General features: G+C 38.7%; 1 protein-coding gene across 3 annotated transcripts in view; it reads right to left on the bottom strand.

Moving 5' to 3' along the window:
- Positions 1-3387: 3387 nt before the first annotated feature.
- CCNY (cyclin Y) overlaps positions 3388-22869 on the bottom strand; it is a gene marked incomplete at both ends in the record, with an annotated part of 121187 nt that continues 101705 nt past the window's right edge. For all 3 annotated transcript variants that reach the window (XM_080339929.1, XM_080339930.1, XM_080339931.1), the window contains 3 exons: positions 3388-3504; positions 9578-9740; positions 14356-14522. In XM_080339929.1, the coding sequence (XP_080196055.1) occupies positions 3388-3504; positions 9578-9740; positions 14356-14522 (447 nt within the window). The remainder of the gene's footprint in view (positions 3505-9577; positions 9741-14355; positions 14523-22869) is intronic.

Raw genomic sequence — 22869 nt, 5'->3', positions numbered from 1 at the left:
TGTTTAGTTTACACGATAAACTAAGCTAAATAAGCTAAGGGAAACTAAGCTGTATATGCTGATATCTCTCTTTCCCACTCTCAAAAAAATAAAAGAGATAAATAAAAACTACGATTATTGAAAAGGATACCATTACACTGCTATGGGACAGAATTTTCTATGTTTCTAGCACTAGAAAACATGTATCACTTGAAAGACTGATAGGGTTTGCAGAAGGTGGAAAAGGTGATTTGACCTTTTTCTTCCTTTTGCACTTTACCATGTGACACTTGACCGGTGTTCTCAGTCCCAAAGGACGGTGTCTGTCAGAATGACATGTACCACTTACAAAGAAATAAATAGAAATACAAAATGAAATACCAACAAGTCTGCAGATGGAAACATCTCTGGGCTGCATGAATAAAAAACCCTTACAAGACGCCTTTTCCAAATATTGATCCAGTTATCAATGTATAAATGACCAAACGAATGGCCCACTGGCTCAACATACAAAAATAATCCATTAAGACAGTGATGCTTGAAGGGACAGGTTTATTACATCTCCTACACCTTTTTGTTTCTGACCTGATGACCAAAGTAATAATGAAAACCTTAATCCAGAAAACATTTACAACAAATTTAGTTTCAGGTTCTGAAATGAAAACCACAATGTATTTGTGCTGTTAATTAAAACACTATTTGGTTTTCCTCCCTTCTCACAGCCCGGGTGATTCTCTAACCTCGCAACGGCATTTTCCATACAGTAATGCTTAAAAAACTACACTAAACACAACATAATCCTAAATAATAATTCATTTTTAATTACATGGTATAGAATGTCTTGCGAACAAAAGACACTCATTGAGATTTACTGACAAGTACAGTATTTTTTGGCAGCCCTGGAACAAACCAGAAGAAAAAGCAAAGAATTATCCTATAACCATGAGGGAAAGAAACATCCATCTAAACGCTGAGGATTCATATGGCAAAACTTAAACTGAAGAAAAAATCCACACTTACAGCAGATTTTGTTTTTAATTCTTAGTGCAAGAAACATAACCAAGTTAATCACAGAATCAGTACTAGTTAGGAATATGGAAAATTCTCCTATACAGAGGTAGAATCCAGTGCACAAGGCTAAAACGATATTCAATAGTCTAAACAAGACTGAGCCAGGTTTTACGGAATCCACTTTTTAAAGTATCAGACTGTATGTACATACATACAATAAATAGACTATACAATCTTTAAAGTAGTTTAATAAACTTCACAAAAATTATAGTAGATGCATTGAGATCTTTACATAATCCAAAGTTCATATCTCTATCACCCAGAAATGGATAAAACCAATATTCCTGATATCAAGTTAAATGGAAAATAGTTTAGCAAAGTGTTGATAAAACAAAATATTTTACATATTTTAAAGCCTAAATTTATGCTTATAAAGATGAATCTCAAATGCTCTGAAAATGTTCTTTTTGATACTATCTGTAAAGAGGTTTCAAATGCTGTCATCTGCATTTGTATTCTTATAAACACTTTCCTTACATTCCATGTTCAAGGGAAAAATGGAGGTGGAGACTCACAGTTCTGATGCATTGGCACAACAAGAAGTGATGAGAATTAGATTCTTTTAAAGGCCCAAAGGACCTCAGGAGAATTTATGGACAAAAGCTTCATGTCTCAAACTACACAAATCACATCGGCAAGTGAAAACTGTTTGGTGTTACCACGTCAATCCCGCCAGCGCCCGCGGGCGTCCGACCAGCCCTGCGCTGAGCTCGGGGCCCCAAGGTTCGCTACAAGCCCATAGGGCTTAATAAAACAAATATGGAATCTTTATGGTTTACCACAGTAGTGTATAAATCAGGGACGTCTGTTGCCATTCATTTCAGCGATAGTCGCAAAGAAAGGATTTCAGGGAACTGAGAGTTTTCAGCCATATCTTTCTAAACTGTGCAAAAAAAATGGGGGAAAAAAAAAATCACCCTGGGGCATTATAAAGCAAATATGCTTATACCGACAAGTTATTTTCTATAAAAGGTTCTTACAAATTCCAAGGGGGCAACAGCCACAGTAAGAGGGAACCAGTAACAACAACAGAAGAGCTTGATAATCAGAGTTGAAAATGACGTTCACAGTTCAGTTACTTCAATTTCTATAAGCACCTATGCTGAAAAACATGAGGGTTTTTATTTTAGCTTTGAAATTGAATCTACTTGTGACAAATACCTTGTTAAGATTCCCATTCTGCTCTTCTACAGGCCTTCTCACTGGAACATTTTTTTTTATATTATTTTTTATTTTATACAAACAGACTCACTTTGATTTAAAGTAAACATACAAAAATTGAGAATATTGCTTGCAACAATGGAGCTGGAGGTGAAGGAATGAACTAGTCAGGCCATAAAAAAAAAAATGAAAATGAATTCTGCTAAACTTCTAATGCTATGAAAATCTGCAAAAAGGATCACAAGATCTGTTGCAAATTTCAGAGATTTGGCCCAAGTCTTATCATCATCATCATCTAAATACTTTAATAACTGTATCTTTATATTAAGGAAAAATAAATGATTCCAAGAACTCAGGAAGGCACACACACCCAAGTATACCATAAATAAAACACATCATGAAATTACGAAGATCTTCTGATCCCTGTACACACTTTTGGTTCAGCACTATGGTCAAGTTCTCTCTTTTGAAATACAATGAAAGGCATACAAGAAATATAACATATGCATAATAATTATGAAGAATAATGCCAATAAGACAGCTTACAGAGAAAAGTGCAGTGAAAAAACCCAACACTATTTATTCAGGGGCTTGTGCTACTGTAAATACAGACTTTGTATTTGCTGCTGTGCAAAGGGACAAATTTATCCTGGGAAGCAGCAATGAGGAATGCAAAAAACAACAAAAAATAAAAAGGATATTAAGAGAAACCTTTAAGATGGAACCTTCCCAACTTCATTCCTCTCGTGCACAGTCATCTGACTACACGGATTGTTTTCATGCTGCCATTTCTCTTCATGAGTACGGCATATTAGAAAACAGCACAGTTCTTAAATATTTTTCTGCCTCTACTTTATTTTTCTGTTTCTTCTTCCAAGCACCTGATTGGCTCTTTCCTCATAAAAAGGGTAAAGCTGTTAGTGAAAGTGAGAAAAAATTGTTGCCCATCTTCTCTCCCGAACACTGATTTCTCCATTTCTCCTTCCACCGGGTATTTACTCGTGTGCTACACAATGGGGAGGCACTGTAAAGGCAGCTCGACAGATTTAAAAATTAAAAAAAAAATCAAAAGTCTTTTTTGTTTGTTTGTTTTTTAAATCACCCCCATCCCCAGCCCACCCCCAAAAAATGGATGGATGAAACAGTACGTCCATAGGAATATTCCAGTCTCCTCTGTTAGGAGATAATAGCAGGGGACCATCTAACCACAGTCAGATTGTCAGCACTGACTGACCGTTTCTTTGCAGCTTTCCTGAAGTCCTTATATTTATCTTCACACAAGCGGGAAATGGCCTGTAAGACAAAAGAATGAAAACCTCAGTTGCATTGGCCACAGCTGTACAGGTAAAATGGAATTAAACATGAATTTCTACATAGAGGTAGAATTACAAAAAGTCACTTCACTAAGCAAAACATGTGAAGAGCTTCTCACATAGAAATGTTAAAAACCTTCTGAAGAGAGAGACAAAGATCATTCAAATGTCAACTCCTACTATACTACACTGGAGTTAATGTTTTATGATTCTTCTACTGTTCTTAGCCAAGTTTAAGCCAAATCTTTGTTATGGACCTCACATGCACAAATTTATTGTGCCCTAAAATAACACGTCTAGTAGAGCTCATATGGTTGGGACAGGCCATGGTTGGCATCAGTAGGGATGTTAACCCTGGTGTTAGACCCACAGAACCGCAGAGACAGCTCAATGCAAGGAGCCCTCAAGGTTAGATTATAAAATAAGATGAACTAAACCAGTGTTTTTATTTTCCGAGGAATGCTTTTAAGTGGTGTCTTAAGATAGGATGTTTTTTAATAAGAAGTACTGTACAAACAAAACCAGTACAAGTGTTTGATTATAAAACAAGACATTACAAATAAACAGCCTGACTCCACTGATCATCTTTCTCTTTCTCTTTCTTGATGTGTACTCTCAGAGCACAGCAAGTTGCAGTAAGTGATGAAGAACACTTTAATTTCATCAGTCCTGTAAAGACCAGAGGCAGGTATGACAGAAACAAACAACTTGGGCTTCTGAGAGCAAGTTCAATAATGCTTTGGTCAAGGAAGCCACAAAACATGGCTAAATTAAAATAAAAAGCAAGAAACACACACACAAAACCCCACCAACACCACCACCAGCAAACCAATTGCTACTTTATATATGAAAACTAAATTTCCTTTTGTTGAGACCATTCTTGAACCAAGTTTACTTCCTTGGTGCAGATGAAGAACACAACAGAATAAAATAACACAAATATTCCTGTTGCTTTGCAGACCATAACTTAACTCACTTAAAACTGCTTAATAACATTTTATTTAGTTTAACCAGGAAGTCAATGAACTAAGAAAGTTTATGCAATTCAATCAGATTTAAAATCCGATAGATGAAAAGCGTTCAATCATGGAATAACGTGCCAAGGCACGGCTTGGCCAACAGGTACAGTGAGGTGAAGCTCAGCGTCTTTCAGCTGCCAAAATCAGGCTGTTACCTTAGGCACTGAACAGCCAGAGAATGTAGAGAGTCCAAAATTGCCTGTTTCACAGCAAAATTTCTGTTCTGGCAGTTGGTCAGACAAAAAATTTTGCTTGGGAGTGGCACTTCTAGTCTCTGGTGATTAATCATATAGATAAGGAACACATGGACTGCTGTTTGAAGGAGTCCTCTGTCTACAGATGCCTCTTCATTTACAAATAATTTGCAAAATTAACATTTGGAGCCCATTTGACAAGTTAGTGAGTCAATTTTAGCCTCACATATGGGGAAACAAGACAAAAGCAGAAAATTATAAATATTTATTATTGTCCTTCAGTTAAAATAAATCCAAATAACTTACAAACATGTCATCTGATATTTCTGTTTCTTTTATTGCTAGAAAAAGAAACAATTTTTTGACAGTTGCAAGGTACCATTTCTCATATGAAATCAAAACATTCTTAAAAACAGCAACACTATTCAATCACATGGATGTTGAACTTGATTGTAATATCTGTCATCAGCTGGAAAAATGCATACATGTATGTTCTTCCATTTTATATATATGCATACAGAACCAGAAGTCAGTTCCTCTGCTGAGTTATATGACTGTAGATGAGACTTTGCCAGTGGTGAAGGGTGCAGGTCAGGAGAAAGGAGAGGAGAGAAAGGCCGTAGTAGTAGTAACATGAATTTTGGCTGCATGCACAAGTTTGTGGAGGGCAGGACGGCAGCAGCCTGGGCATGGCTTCACTGCTGGGAATGCATAAAGGCCGGCAACCGTCAGTGCTGTAACACCCCAGAAAATGGACAGAGCGCTCAGCAGGGACAGACAGCACTAAGTCTGTAACGGTTATATATATGGAAAATGGAAGAAAAAAAAAAATCACTAGAACAACTAGAGAGGTTGTGATGCTGGAAAACACTTAAGTGTTAACAGTGTCACACCTCTGGGATAATGCAAATGTGTATGGGTCGACCAGTGATGATCACTGGTGTATGTACACTTATAGTTGCTGCTTGTTGCCACTTAAGTTTTGAACCACCTCAAGTACTGCGTGTGCACAGCACCTTCCCTGAGCACCACATAAATTTCAAACCTGCTATTTCCATTCTACAATAAGGCAAAGGAATCTGGTATCAGAAACAGTGTGTGGCTTCTGTCAGCACTAGTGTGGCCCACAGGACCAGGGCAGTGATTGTCCCCCTGTACTGGGCGGTGGTGAGGCCACACCTTGAATCCTGTGTTCACTTTTGGGTCCCTCACTACAGAAAAGACATCAAGGTGCTGGAGAGAGTTCAGTGAAGGGCAAGGAAGCCGGGGAAGGGTCTGGAGCAGGAGTGTGATGAGGAGCAGCTGAGGGAACTGGGGCTGTTCAGCCTGGAGAAAAGGATGCTGAGGGGAGACCTTATCACTGTCTGCAACTGCCTGAAAGGAGGTTGTAGCATGGAGGGGGTTGGTCTCTGCTCCCAAGTAGCAAGTGATAGGACAAGAGGAAATGACCTCAAGTTGAACCAGGGGAGGTCCAGATTGGATATTAGGAAAACTGCCCAGAGAAGTGCTTGAGTCACCGTACCCAGAGGTGTTTATAAGACACGCAGATGAGGTTCTTGGGCACACTGTTTAGTGCCAGCGCTAGGTTAACAGTCAGGCTTGGTGATCTTGAGCTTCTCTTCTGACAAAAATGATTCTATGATTCTGTGATGGGGGTTATCCTTAATTTATAGAGAATGAAAAGAAGAGCAGTCGGGTTACTCCTGACAACAGGGCAGAGGAGTTTAGCTCTGTCTTCACTTCTTGGCTAAGAGGGTTCTGAACACCGTCAGTGTTCATGAAGGATCACAATCAATTACTGCGACAGCGGGAGGCTGGAGAGATATAAAGACACTGCTTGTTACTTATATCTTTTTCTCCTCTTCTTTGTCTGATCTATGGGACTGCACCTCTTTAGGGTCAAGAAAATACAGCACATAGTTCAAAGGGTTTGAACCATGTGCTCAAGCACTGTCCTAATAATGAAAAGCTCAGACAACATACAGTCAGTTAAACTGGGAGTGCACTAACGAATGCTCTTACAAAATGTAGCCTTGAGACAAGCACAGTGCTGAGATCACAGCAGAAACAGAGTAGGCATGTTTTGAGGACTTACCCCAAAGAGCAGAATCTGACTCATATTCAGCTCAGTACACGGAAGAATAACCAGGTGCAAGAGTAGGAAATTGTAAAACAGTGGATTAAGGTTGGATATCTAACAACCTTCTCAGCAGAAGAATCTCCCCTATTAGAAAATAGTTTCTCAGGAGAAGCAAAGGAAGCCTTAACATTTGACATAATTAAAAGGAAGGAAAAAACACACTACAACATATGCTGGTTTGAAAAAACAGCATTGGCAGGTGGACAAACTGGATGATCTAATGAAAGGTTATTTGCCATTTTTAATTTGCATTATTCCATACAATGGGGAAAAAAAAGAAAGAGGGGTCATGAAAATGGTTTCTGGCTACTAGGTAGACTGATATAACAAATTCAGTACACTTTTAGGCCACAGGCTGATGTAAAGTAAGAAAAAATTACTTTCATTTAGCAATTTAAAGGACAAAGGTTCTTCTTAGGTGTCATTTGTGGGAACATTATATATGGAAAAACATCCACTAGAGATGCTCCAGAAAGTTATATCTTTTTAACAAGTCCTACAACCTCTTACAACACCTCAAAGCTGATGCATCTTGTCCAGCATTTCCATTTGATGAGGAATGGTATTTACTAGCCTTGTCTTTGGTCTTCTTGGTGTTGGGTTTTTGTTTTGTTTGTTTTTACCACAAGTATGGCAACCTCATGATATCTGCAGACATAGCAATGCAGATTCTGCCATGCTGTATCTAATGTTCCTGCTTCACGTTCATAAAATAGCTTGAAAACATAGAAGTAGCAAAAATGTTTTATAATATAGCCATTTCTCCATGCAAGAGTTTTCATGGTTTCAAATGTCAGTAAATAAGTTGTTTAAAATCTTAGGACTGAGCAAGGTCCCTTCCGTTCACCAGACAAGGCAAATCCTTCCACTGCACATTTACACTCACTACGAGTCTGTTATCCTTCATCACAGACTGCAGCTTTTCTCTCAGGATCAAAACTATCACAGCCTATGTGGTACTACATCTCCTCCACTTGACAAGCCCGGCAACTGTTTTAAAAACAGAGAGCTCTGGGCTGAACAGCACACGAGAGACCTAGAAAAGTGCTGCAAATGCATTTTGATAACTCTTGGCAAGCGAAATGCTTAAGTGTGCTCAAGGAACTAGGCTATAAATTATGCTGTCAACCAGTTTCAAGGGCACACTAATGACAACCAAGAACTGCCAGGGAACGAGGCAGTTCCCATCATGTCCCCTTCATTCTGGCTACAGAACTGGGGCAAGGAGCTGGTGGACCAGGTTGGTTCCACGGCAGCTCCTGTTCCCTGCAGACATCTGCAGCACAAAGCATCCCCAACACAGGCAAGTTTTTATTAAAATGGATTTATCAAAAAAAATATATTCCATTATTTTAAAATATGCCTTCTCTTTAGTTAGTAAAGACGAACCACCAGTATTCTCTGGGTATTCACAGTCATATCCTGTTTTCTTCTAAGTTTTTAGGAGCTATCGCCGTTACCTTCATTTGTAACCTGCTATTGTACAAGTGTGGGGAAAAACTGTGTACTAAATTATCTTTAAAAAGTAATTTGCTCAATTTTAGTTTATGTAAAAGAACTTATTAATAAGACCCATTATCTAAGTAACTTAGTAAACGATCTCTTTTAAGATTACAATCCAAATGAATTTTCATTTTTAGAAATTGTCTTCAATAGAAACAAAATCTGACGCAAATTTACATCACACTCCATACACAGAACTAAGATACATTCTTCTTAGAGCTACTTGTGATATTTAGAAAGAATATCTAGAAAGAACGAGAAATACAACTTCAGTGAAATCTGCTTGGATTCTTTCTCAAACATTTTCTGTTCCCATTACAGTCACAAACAAGCCAATTAATCTTCCCACACACCATTTCCCCCCACAAAAACTTGTATAGTGCTGCCTGCCTGTTTTACAGAAGCACTACAAGTTTCAGAACATGCAAAGCTCACCTCTGGTGCAAGCTGTTATACAATCAAAGACATGCAATGTTAAAAGCAGTTAGCATCTAATGACAAATTTCAAAATTAGAAACAAAATGTGTATGCACTCATGCAATAATGCCCTTATTTCAAAAAGTCATATATGAAAGCTTGGGAAAAATAGATTCCAGACTTGCAAGGTGCCCACAATTGTCAAGGTTATTTTAGATTCCTCCTGTGTGTGTGTGAATTCATAGTGCCCTGCATTTCGCAGGTCCAGACCACCCAATACTGTGTTTTCTGCACATGGTATATTCAGGTCTCATAAGCATTCATGATTTATTCACTGAAGACGTGTGCTCATTTCTGTTTTCTCATTACTGAGAAAAACACGACGGAAGATAACAGACTTGGATCCACGTGAAGTGGAGCAATAGCAAATAACAAGCACGTGGAATAGTTATTTTCAGCAATATTTGTTAATATTCTGTCCTTCAGGTGGATAATGAGTTTTAAGAAACCAAATGAAAACACAAAAACAAGGTCAATTCAGACAACTGGAACTGAAAAATAAATGGAAAGCAAGACACGGTATGAAGAAAATTGGGCCAAAAAGCTGTCTACACGTCCATGAATACCCAAACCACAAAGTAGTTATGGAAATCAGGGCACATGATATTTATGTTCTAACTTCAGATGGGAATATTTGGGAAGAGAAGGGAGAAACAACATAAAAATTCCAAATCCCCACATATATTAAACTCTGAGCAACCTAAAAAGAAAGTGTCTTACCTCAAGTTTATATGCCCTGTCCCTGCTGAGGGGCTCCAAAGGAAAACTCAAGTTATTCGCTTCTGCCAGGGAACGCAAATCAAAATAATACTTGGCATAAACACTGGAGGGAACATTAATATTGAACTGCAACAGCTCAAGAAACTGGCGTTCCAGCTCATTCCTGTAGAAAGAAGACAAATGTGAAAACATATTTCAGACTCCGCATTCTCAATGTAATTTACTTTAAATTGCAAATGGTATAAACCAAGTTTATTTCTTCTTCTTGCTAGATGCAATTATCCTAGCCTAAGGTTTGACCTAGTCTACCAAGTGCTATCGGTGTACGTATACCGGCGAGGAATACGAAAGACGCTGCCCCTTGCAGCTGCTACTGCAGTGCCCTGCAAACCATGACACAAACTTCTGCTAGCGGAAGGGCACCTTTATCAGTTCAGCTAATACAACGCGGGAAAGAAAAGCTAGCAGGAAAACAATTTTCTTGTAGTTTCTGCTGTACCTCCACTAGGTGGATCTGCACACACAGCTATGCAAATGCAAAATGCAAACGTGCCCTAAATTTGTCACACATCTTTCATAAATGCTGCAAACTACTCTTAACACCTAAATTACTGGAGAACTTATTTACTCTCTTCAGCCTTTCACAATCAATCATTTAAAACTAGTCATGGGAAACCTGAATTTTTCAGCATACTGTCTTATCTTTCTTTATAAACAGAAAGAAGCAATTTTTCCATAGGACGTGCAATCAAAATTCACAGTGGTGATCATTTGTTTTTCAGTACCTAAAACAAATGACACTGTCAACATAGCTGATAGGAGCAGAGGTTCTATTTGAGCTCCCACCCTGTGAAAACTTTGGTTACCTATACTAGTACATTAAGAAGTATGTTAAGAAATATGCAAACCAACGAAGTTAAGGACTGAAAATTTTAATAAATTGCATGGTAACCAGACATCCTACATAATACCTATGCAGGGACACATGATAGATTCAAAACAGTGATTTCAAGACATGATACATAAAAAAATAAACGGGTGGTAAAAGCTGCATGTTTACTGAAGACTATATGGACCACACAGCTGTGTTACCAGCAGGTACTGACTATGACATTGCATTTAAGCTACTTTTTGAGCGCGGTGTAAGTGTGCAAAGGATGTGCAGGCAGCTGGCAACAGACAAGGAAGGATCTGAGGACAAGCAGTGGTACTGGTACAGTAGTTTTTCAACTCTGAATGATTTTTCTTCTTGTCACTCTACTCTTACATCACTAACATCATAATCAGTGTCTTTCCTTACCTTCACTCTCTCTCTGCCAAAATTCTCTGTTTACATAATTACAAATATTAGTTAACATTAAAAGACTATCCAAAAGACAGATATGGACTCCTTGGAATGAATTCACACTGTTGAAGATTCTATCTTTTAAATAATAAAAATGAAAAAAATTACATTTTAAGATGTCTATCGACAAACAAAGTAGATTATTTCCAAATGTCCTTTTATCCTGCCACCACTTTACTTTCTGCAAGCTAAGCCTAAAGATCTATGTTAAAGGATCATATAAAGCCTATTTTAATGCAGAAAGACATTGTCTGTACCTCTTTTGAAGAGTACCGCCAAATCTTTAAGAACAATATGCAGTCTCAGATACTTACTACCCCCTAGCTCTCAGCTTTGAAGGTTAGATCAGCAGACTAACTACAGCTGAGAAATAACAACAAAAACACAGCTGTTTCTTACTTGAACTAACATAATTTAACTAACCACCATACCCTCCTTCCCCCATACATCTACATTAGACTGCTTTAGCATCTGCTTTCCTGTGGCCACCCCTCAGATTCACACAGAAACTCAAGGTGATGCTTGACCACAGGCACACGCTGCAGCTCAGTCCTTCCGAGTCCTCTGGCAGCTTTTAGACACAGCTCAATGTAGCGCTGGTGACTTATAAAACACTGAAAGGCCTGCACCACTTATGCTGAATGGTTCACAGCAGTTGAAGATTTTGATCTAGAGCTTTTCTGCTTTATTAATATAAACAATGAAAGGCCCTGTCTTGCACAGAGCTAGGCACTTAAAAATCATAATACTGTACTGTCCTAACTACCTGAAAAATAACAACAAAAAAAATCCATCACACTAGGGACAGGAGGAAAAAAATACTGGAAAAACAGGCAACAGGAATATAAACATCAGGTCAACAAGCATAAAAATCTTCGCTGGAGGATTGACAAGAAGCTCCAAACACAAAGTCCATGAGCCAGATTACCAAGAACCACACAGAGAGCAGAGGGCCCCCAAAGGCTTCTGGAGTTTCTGAGAACTCTGAACAGGGTAAGAAGCTACGAACTTTGAGGACAAGGCCTCAGAGCTTGGCTCAGGATCCCGCAGTGCAGAAAGCAGGCCGGTGTTACATGGGAGCGCAGGCCTGCCACGTGGGCGGTGGTGTTACACAGCTCAATGCAACTGCTAACAGCAGCACCATCCTATGTGTTTGTCAAAAACAATGACCTCTTTTCTTTTTGTTTCCATTCACACTAGCACAGTTTGCCTCATCGCCTGGCTTCAAAATAAAACCCCAAAAAACAAAAAGCCCTGAGAATCAGCAATTTCAAAACTCGTATTGATAACCATTCCTGATTAACACTGTCATGTGCTTCAAGCTGTTGAGCACTCCAGCTCATGTCCCAGCTTCAGAAACACTTTAAAAGCCCTCAGATTTGCCTTGAAGAAGGGAGTCAGGCCCTTACTGCCACCGAACACCCGAAAGCGTAAGATCAAGAGAAAAGTAGCTTCACAAAAATCACTCAAGAAACACTCAAAACAGTCAAGGAAGCGTTATCAAATTGTTCTGCGTGGAATAATATTGGACAAAGAAATGTGAAGGGCCTGATTTCAGCTTCTTGCCCCTCTCAGCCCCACTTTTATTTTGGAAATCTCGTTCTGTCTGGGTTACATTGTAAAATAAGTCCTTAAAGTAGCTTATATGTTCTAAAACAGATACTGAAATGGCATTATGTGGTATTTCCCATCTCTATTTTGAAATGAGAGTTTTTCCCCAAACTAATGAAAGTAAGTCCGGCATACCACAGCCACGCAAGCTTTGTGTTTTTCACTTTGACTCAGGAAAGAACACCTTATAACAAATCGCTTGTTGATACAGATTTAGAGATAACTTTCCTAATACTTGAACAATGACAGCTACTCACAATTTATAAGTCTTATCTAGTAGTGTATGACCATGCCTAATTTAAAGCCATCAGCTGACTCCTAACACTCGACCTTTCCCTTACAGATCATTTTTAGACCAGCTATAAATCTGACAAATGGTGAGCTATTAAGAAACTAAATTAGGGCTGCTTTAGCAAAAACGCTTGGCCTTTCACTGCTTTGAGACTGCAAACTGAGATTCAAAAAACATTCTGTCTTTGTAAACATTTCTTCTCATCTACTTCCCTCCTTCCTTTTCCCCTCCTCCCAGAGTGCTTATGCACTGCAAACTCTTGTCAGTGGCTGCCATCCTGAGTTAAGTGAGTTAAAGCAGAGAAGTCTATATACGTCTCATTACAGACACTGAGCTTGGCTTAGAAGAGCTCTGAAACACACAGATACTGTACTAAAACATCTTTCTAATAATTCGATTGTTATTAGTTCTTATAAAAATGGGGTGCACCAGTAGACTGAAAAGGTGACTCTCTGAATGCATGAGCCGCAGGCGCTGGACAAGGTGCTGGGCCATCTTGTCCAGACTGGGCTTTTGCCAAGGTTGGACCAGATGACCCTTGCGGTCGCTTCCAACCTGGTGTTCTGTGATTCTATGAGGCACCCGGCCCCTCTGGCCCCATCCCAGCACCAGTCCCAGCTGTGGCCCTTCCAGCACGGCTCTCCCACACACAGCAGCTCCGGCAAGGGCACCGTGGAAAGTGTGCGTGGGATGTGACCCAGCCCTGGACATACAGGTGATGAAAACCCTGGGCACTTCAGCCAATACACGTAACATCTGCTAATCAACCAAACAAAAACCAAAAACACTCAACTATTTAGTGAAATGAGCATACATTTTAGTATTTGTAAACATTAAGATCTTAATTGTGGTTATTCTTACTACAGTTTATTACTGTTGGACTTTGGTTTTAATATGACTCAGGAGCATCCAGCCAGATATCACAACTCTCTACCCTGCTACAATATGCACTTCTTATGAATACCATCAGATAAAAAAAGATGAAAAACGGAAATTTCTCTTTGCAAGTAAAAGTCTTAGATTTTTAACATCTTTTAAATGAACTCAGCAGAATACAAAGGGAGGAAAAGAAAAAAAGCCCCAAAACACTTATTTTGAATAATAGCAATAAATAAGTGGATGATCATCTTAGGGTCATTAGGGTCACAACATTATTTTTTCCTGCCTTACATGTTGGTTTACTGTCTGCACAGAGAACTAGCATGACAGTCAATGTTGCTGAAGTGAATACATGCAGGCTCATTGGATGTGGGGGTTGTTTGTCAAGTCATACATTTAAATATTCTGCAGGTCTGTTTTCACCACCATGCATGATCATCCAGCGGCACAATATACTCCAACCAGAAAAAAATAATTTATGTCTTCTATGTAAGCAACTGTCAAGTAGACCTCATGCCATCTATTAGCATCCACCATGTTTAGATACAACGCAGAAACACAAACTTTATGTAATTTATGAGAGAATTTCCCATCCCCCTCATATACACAGATCTTGGCATTCATAGACAAAGATAAACATACTGCACTCACATGTCTTCAACCGTGATATCCTTCAGGATCTGGCAGTAATCCACGTTCCACACTGCCTGGTCATCCCAAACTTTGGATGCCAGCAGAATTGCACCCAGTACAATTCGCTTCCAGTTTGCTGGACAAATATCTATCTCTGCGTAAGTTAAAAGTCTTTCAAGGTATACCTGTGGAAGCACATTAAAATCAAGACTTAATCTATTTTGCTATTAAGTAGAAATGAAAAAGAAAATTGTTCTCATAAACTCATTCCAGAAACTTCAAAACCATAATCTGCTCTCAAGAAGATTCTTTTATAAAAGCTGTAGATTTAAATATACACATTTATGCCAAGCTCAAGACTGGATGTAATAAATTCATATTTTAGTTGGCCTTTGCCTTTGATTATATTAAGAGAAACAAACTTCTAATTTTTCTGTTTGTAACTGTTGCTAATATAGCCACATGTTGGAATGAATTCAAATGATAGCTTAAATAATTAAATTAATAATGTAAACAAATGAAATGCTAATTACTAACGAGGAAAGCAAGGGTATGCTATCAATAAGAGTCACTAGCTATCATACAAACAACTATAGCTGTAATTTATGGGTAATTTATCAGATATGGCATCACGTCACACAAGGCCCCTCTGGCGAGACTGTGTGAAGAGGTTCTACAGACACCTATAGCGTGGACAGAGGAACAGTTACCAGAGAAACAGCAGGTTGAACAGACAGGAAAGTACATGCTAAGAAGGTAATTAATTCGTAATGGTGGAGGATCTACAAGAACTGGTAAGCTCAGGACACCAGAGTCTGGCCCAACCTGCCCAAGGCCACCAGCACAGCCCAGACCTCAGCCCAGAGGCTGGTGGCTACAACTCGCCAAGACTACAGGGTTATATGAGCACATCTGATGAAACAAGGGACCCTCGAGGGACTTTCTGAACACCTACCAAGGAGCTGCTGGGATGGGGAGTGCAGTATGACCCCCTGTTTCCAAACACAGAGCTAGGTTGGCCCCCCCAGCTGATGCTCCAGCCACCATGGGGGAATGCATGAGGGATCCACAGGACCAAGTAAGTAAACATGCTGTATGAACAGTTACCTGCTATCGGTAACAGCAACTCAATTACATCAATAATAACAGACTGATAAACAAAATGCATTTTAAGAAATACCAGTTGTGGGGGATCTGTGTGGCTACCTACTCCCTGTTAGGGAAAGGGAAATCACAATTACGAATATTTACTTGTGAGATAAACAAAACAGAATACTTCTGCAATCCAAAACATTTAAACAGTTTATGTATTAGTTGAGCAGACAAAATAAATCTCCTGCAGATTGATTAAGTTAATGCTTATTGTCACCTAACCAAAGAATACCCAAACAATAGCTAGGATCTATGAAAAAATACCCAAAGAATAGCTAATACATTAAAAAAAAAAATCAAACAAATACCCGAAGAACAGCTAGTACATCAAAAATTCAATGCTGGTAAGGACTTGAGGGGATGGGGAAAGGGTGACTTTAGGGGGGAACTTTAAAAGCCAGAACAGCTCATCTGTGCTTTCTATAAGGATTTGCACTCATACAAGCACACATTGCTCCTGTGGTGATCTGTGCTTCTTGAAAGGTCTAGTATTAGTAGAAAATATGATTCAATTAATAATAAAATAATAATTAATATATTTTGAATCCCATGTATTTTTATGGATGCACAATAACATCAAGGCCTATTACATCCTTCATATAGTTTTGTCCATTAATTTTCACAATTGTGACATGCACACGTAATTAGAGCTTGGCAACAAGATCATCAAAAACAGTAGACAGCTGTTGTATAACCTAAAGTTTCGCAGAAGAAAATATATTTTATGAAAGAAATATTAAACCTCTGAAAACATGTACACAGTCCACAAAATGAACCATCTCACAGTATAAACGGCCTACTGAGTGAGAAAATCATGGGAAAAAATACCAACCACACAATATTAGACAATTTTTGTTTGAAGTGGCCACCAGAAAGGTCTTCACTCTTACTGAAGGAAAGTAAAACTCAAGTTACAGTGCCTGTACCGGTCACTAATAAAGTCATATGACAATTAATTCATGTTTTGAAAGTACACAATTTTCTCTCCTCAACAGACTACCCCTCCCAAGAGCAACCTCCCAGTTCACTCCGAGGTTGTTTCAAACAAGTTTTACATCTGCCAATGATTCAAGGAAACTGAGATGCAGTCATTTATTTAGTAAATTCCGCTCTGATTCGGATGGAAACTTTTGTTACTGCCTTCACTGGCACCAGGCAGTGAACGTGTTCTGTGGTTTGGTTTCTCACCCGTGGAACCACTTGCTGTGCATTGACAGAGCAGAAGTTGAAACTGAAAAGTGCTTCAACATGACAACATGGACACATTTACTAAAACCAACAATTAGTCCTGATACGCTACTCTATAAAAATACAGGTTTGCATTCACCTATTATTTGTATCTTGTTACAGATCTTATATCTTCTTCACTGAATTGAGACAAAAAGCTATTAGGCAGTGATGTGCATTGGTAGTTACAAGAGTCTTCACTGACTGACAGAAACCAGCAGGAGATTTTATGAGATACTTTGATCAAAGCACAACATACATACAGAATATCATACCTGCTTGAAAGCTTGCGTATTTTATAAAGACAGAACACTGCTTGGGACTCTGAATGACCAACATTTTGTTTTGAATTTTAAATACCTACAGATATTCTTCTACAGATGCTGAAGGAAATTTACTTCTGCTCTAGCAAAAGAAATAGATGGCCACTAAGAAAACTGAAAATATTCCTTTAAGATATTTATGTTTTAAAATAATTTTGAAGTTTTTTACTTACCAATATAAAACATTTTTAAGAGGTATTATGACTGATTTATAGATAAATACTGAAATCCACAAAACATTTAGACAATATTTATCCCAAGTTTTGGGGATATCTGTACCTTCAAATAAATACTGGACTAACTTTAAAGAAGCTAACTTATAAAAGGAGAGTACATACAAAATGGTAAATGCATAGAGATCTTATCTGGAAAAGCAACATCTCATAGATAATACTAATGCCAAAATAATTTCAATGAATTTTCAAAATTACAGAATACTCAAAAAATCTGAATAGTCACAGTATGTTGAATATTACAGACTGGTCAAATGAAAACAAGAAAGGCTCAGTAAAAGGGCTTTGGCTTTCCCCCTCCCCAAAGGGTTCTCTATTTTTCTTGTGTTAATGAGGAATTAACCTTCACCTTGTTTCAGACACTTTGTTGAACTCAATCTGCGTCACCAGGCACAAAAAGACAGGCATAATAAACATTCTAAAATCTCTGTGAAAACAAAGTTACACTCAGCTATTAAGTCACAATATTTACAACATGAGACCTCAGAGATAAACTGTAGATTTTTCAGGTTTTTTTCTTAAAAACCAAGAAATGTGTAGGTAGCAAGATATGATAAAATGAAAACTGAATTTTTCAAGAGGCCAGATCCCAGACTGCTGAACACACCATTTCCCCTTTAGCTCTAATTTGCCCCTGCCTGCCACTCTAACACTGAAGAAAACAATGACATTTTCCTATAACACTTTGAATCAAAATATCACTAATTGTTCAAAAATTCATTTTCCTTCACAAGAAAGGCAAAATGCTATTTAAGTACAAAATTATGAATTCCAAATCATGTGTCAAGCCCATTACTAAAAACGGATTTTGACTTTTTAATTAGAATCTCAGTCTGAAAGTATTTTGATGTATAAAATTTGGTTTTGTGAGTTTTGCCTATGAAGTGTTTCCAAGTGGTGCATGAATCGAAAATAAACAGTACAGTTTAAATGCTTTGAGAAACTAAAATTAAGTCCCTAAAAATAAGCAAGGGGTCCCTCCAAGGCAAGGGTTCAGACAGAAACTGAAACAAGAGTGTGTAATCGGGTAGATGAGAAGAGTGGTGGAGACTCAAGAGACTCGTATCTCTTCTGTATGGTCCAAAACAAACACTGATCAAGCCACAGAAACACACAGCTCAGGAAAAAGGTGGCACATGGATCTCACCAGCATCTGCACTCCCTGCATGCAGCTTTAGTAGATTTTGAATGAATATTCCACATCTACAGATATACAAAGCATATAACCCCCCCAAAATAGTATCCTTTCTTATGTGCAGCTCTAGTTTAGAGAGAGAAGAAAGAAAAGGGAAAAAAAAAAAAACAGAGAAAGGCTTCTGTTGTGGCCTGAAATTCAAAGGCATTCAGAGAAGAAAAAGTAAACTGATAAAAACAGGTAAGAATGACATTGCAAGGAACTATATAAACCAGAATAATTCATAACAAATGAACTCACACCTAAGTAAACAGGGAGAGAGTATGTCAACATGCTGTGTGCATAGTTACCTGCCACTGATAACAGGAGCTCAATTACATTAATAACAGATTGATAAACAAAATGAGTTCTAAGAAAGGCTGCTACTACCTTCCCAACAGCACATAATTGAGAAATCAGCTATAAAATTAAACAGGAGCCTAATAAGACACTATCCATATACTACCTTTTTACCATATTTGAGCATCTGATAAATATCTCACCAGGAGAAATGCGCTTAGCGTGGCTCCTGGCTCCTTTCCTGAAAATGCCTTACAAGACAGCACTTTGTTTTGTGCACTTGCTGTTGGCTCCCTGACTCAGCCTCGGGTTTTAAGTGTATGTGTTCAAGTAAGAGAAGACAGAAAAAGAACACGACTTGCAGCAAACATTTGTAAAAATTTATCAAGATCCTCGGCCAATGTGGGAATTCACTGCAATCAGGACTTGTCTCCCAGAGATACGCCTCTGCTGTCACATTAGTGTAGCTCTTCAACTTGCAGTCAAGCCCACTCAGGTACACACACAGTCTTCGTTCTGGCTCTCTCTAGCTCTAGTTTGCAGAGAACCAGGTGACTCTGTACACAGTGAAATTTAGGCAGAGGAAAAGCTGGTACAAACCTGAGCTCTCGCCCTACTGACAGAGAGTATCCTCGTACCAGCAGCACGCACACAGCCAAGTGAGCTCTGTCTCCTATGCAAACGTGAGAAAGTCCATTATTGTTGACCAATGGAGCTGTCAACCGCTGGTTTTAACCTCAGAGCATTTCAATATATCAGGCCCAGGACATAGTAACAGCCCCAGCACGAAGATTTTGACTTTGATGGGACAGCAGAGTGAAAAGGAGAGGCAGTGGCTGGCGGCGCTGCCGAAGGGGATGGATGCTGCTGGCTGCTGCGAAGATGTGCTGAATCAGGGCGGCTTTTGGAGGGCGGCCAGGTGGCTTCCAGCCCGTCTGAAGGGGAAGGCTGGGGGTGGTTAGTCACTACGCTACTCACCCCCAACAAACTCATGGCTGGTGGGAGAACACCACCTGCCTTTGCTGGCAAAAGCAAGCGAGCCTTCCCACACGCAGGCAGGCACGCTGCACCTCAGCGAGGAAAAAAACAGAAAAGAGAAAAACACATCACTGGAACGCTGAATGCCATTTGTATCCAATTATGACTATACATTGAATAATGTCTTAAACACAGGGGTCATTTTCTTAAATAATGGGTTTTGTATCAAAGAGACACAGCATTCCATGTGTACTAGGCGGTTTAGTATATTCACGTGTTGTAATGAGCTTCACTGGCTTAATTTTCAAAAGCAAAACACCTTCTACATTTTCTTTAGGACTAGCTGCTCTGAAGTCATACGAGAACGCTGAAGTTTAAAAGCTCACTGTAGAAATGAATACTGTAACTTGCATCCCAAAATGCTGGAAGAAATTTAATTACCTTAAAAGACCAAAAAATGCAGAAGCAACAATGTGAGAAACACTTTTTTTTTTTAAACAACAGTGTGAAAAGCTAATCTCCTCCAGATTATTTTGGGAGGTGTTCCTTTACAGAATCAGAACTAATAAAACATAAAATGAGCTTTTTGCATCTAGAAGACATAAGTTAAAATAAATGCTATCATTCACCTGCATCCACTTTTAACAGCTGTATCTATACTTAAAAGTGGAACTAAAGCTTAAAACAATTGAAGCTGTTATACCAATGTTAATTTCTACTTTAATTTAATACATCCTTTGCAGCGCCTCTTCTGCAAGTAAGCTTTTGTAGCAAAATTTAAGTGCTTCTCTACTGAGCATTGAAAATTGTGATTCCAAAAAGGCAACAGATAGATTCTGCCTGAATCCAACACCTAGTTCTCCTCAAACACTTCAATAGCTTCCAAGAGCAATCTTCATCACACCCATCCTTACCCACTTACTTCTATGACTGTATGTTTACAGATTTATTTTTTTTTTACAGAATGATAAAAAGACTATTTAAATAAAATATGAAAGTAACTGATATGTTGTTAGCAGAAACTCTCAGTGGCTTCAGTCAAACAACATACCTTTCTGATTTTTTTCTCACCTTACAAAGAAGAAGTAGAACTCCGTGTTAATACCAACAACACTACAATCTTCAGAACTTATTTGTAACATAATTCAATTCCTAGCTGAAATGAAAATGCAATTCTGATCTGGAAAACACCAACGGACACTGGTCCATCAATACATTTTACTTACAAACTCTATACCTCAGTCTGATACCTCCATTATTATTAGTTTACCGTGTTTGGGAATGAACCACATAGGTTTAGATGACTGTCAGTCTAACAAGTTTTGATGGGCAACACTTGCACCTCATTGGAGACATTTTAATAATCTGAGCACGTGTCAGAAAATACGCTGCAGAGATTTAAGATTTCAGAACAGCAATATTGGATTACTATTTTCCATTTCTTCCCACAGACTCGCACCAAGATTTTGCAATGACTGACCTTTACACTTGGAACATCAGCAAATTATTATTTAATCATAAGTTAAGCCAATTGGGTAACTTGGCCTCCAAAACCATTTCAGGTCCAGCAGAGGTACAGAAATCATTTGTTTCAGCACATATCTTGAGCTCATAAACCTGCCAGACCCAAAATGACTCCATGCTGAGACGGCTTGGATGCTTTTGATTGTTACTCCCAGGACTTGGTCTTGCAATGGCTTGGCTTAACCACTCACTGTCATCACTGGTCCTGGGGAACTTTTTTTTATCCAGACACAGAATCATAACATGGCACAAACTAGCAGGGATCAGCAACAGCACCCAAGATCCAGCAAGGCCACTGCTGAGCCAGAACTAATCCCTGGGCTGTTTATTTGCAACTGGGTGAAATCCATTCTGAACTTCCCAAGTGTCCGATAGTAACCACAGCATCCAATGTTGTCCCAGTTATCTAGGATGTCCTGCCTCCCATGATCCTGGACAGCAGAGAGTTGGTTACACAACATCCCAATCAACAGAACATAAATCCATTTGAATAAACTGAAAACTAAAGATAGCACTGAAGTGTTCAGTTTTAATTAGCGCGAAACAGCATCTCATTTCTTCTATCTCAGAGGACATTATAGCGTACTTCGTATATTATATAACACTCTCAAGTAGAAAGAAAAGTTAATATATCAGTGGAGGTTTATTTCCTCTTTATTTTCCCTTCAGGAGGATATCTACCAAATATGAGAGTGTCAATTCATTTCATTTCAATATTTCATAATCCAAAGGAACACTCAAATTTTATTAAAATCTTACCATGGGGTTCCTATAGAAGTTTTGATTCTCTTTGTTACTTCATTTTGAAGCTGTTCAACTTTAACCTCCAATGTTCCACTGATGCCTCTTATCGCACTGGAGCTGTAGTCTAAGCACCCAGACACTGTAATTCTTTTTTTAGACTTCCCTAGAACAGTGGAGCAGGTTTTCTATGGAGGTTCTGAAATTTCCCTCCTTGGAGAAATTCAGAACTCAGCTGGACAGGCCCTGATCAGCCTGACCCAGCTGGTTGTGCTTTGAGGAGAGGCCAGACCAGCTGTGACCTCCAGAGGTCCCTTCCAACCTTAATATTGAATGATCCTGTCTGTCTGCAGTGCTGCAGTTCCCTGTGGTGCAACATGGTGAGGGCTGAAGATGTGCATTGCCTGCAAGGAGGTTCAGTAGGAGTCTCAGCACACTGAAGAACAGGCAAATCACCAAGAAATATCACTGACATTCCTAGAACAGTTCCAAATTTCGAAGCAGCAGCAGCAAGAGTAAAGCATTAGCTTTTCACATGCTGTTTTTATATTGGTATATGTCAAATTCCATTTCTATTTTACCAATAAAACTCTAGTGGCTTTAATTATTTCTCACTTGACTTACATTGACAGAAAGGAGATGATGGTTTTGGTATTTTAATTACCGTAATTGAGAATCTACAAATGAACATGTATTTGCTAAAAGCTCATTCCCTCCCTTTCTCATTTAGACTCCATATGAGCTCACTAAGTAACTCACATTATAAGTTGTACCAGCACAGAATAACTAACAAAGACAGTTTCCATCCCAACACACTACGAAGAAATACACAGTCCTGTCTCCTTAATGAGAAAACTTCAGTGTGTCACAATGCTTTGAA

The sequence above is a fragment of the Nesoenas mayeri genome, assembly GCF_963082525.1.
Source record: "Nesoenas mayeri genome assembly, chromosome: 2".
NCBI lineage: Eukaryota > Metazoa > Chordata > Aves > Columbiformes > Columbidae > Nesoenas > Nesoenas mayeri.
The sequence above is the reverse complement of the archived record's forward strand: the minus strand, read 5'-3'. Positions and strand labels throughout refer to the sequence as shown.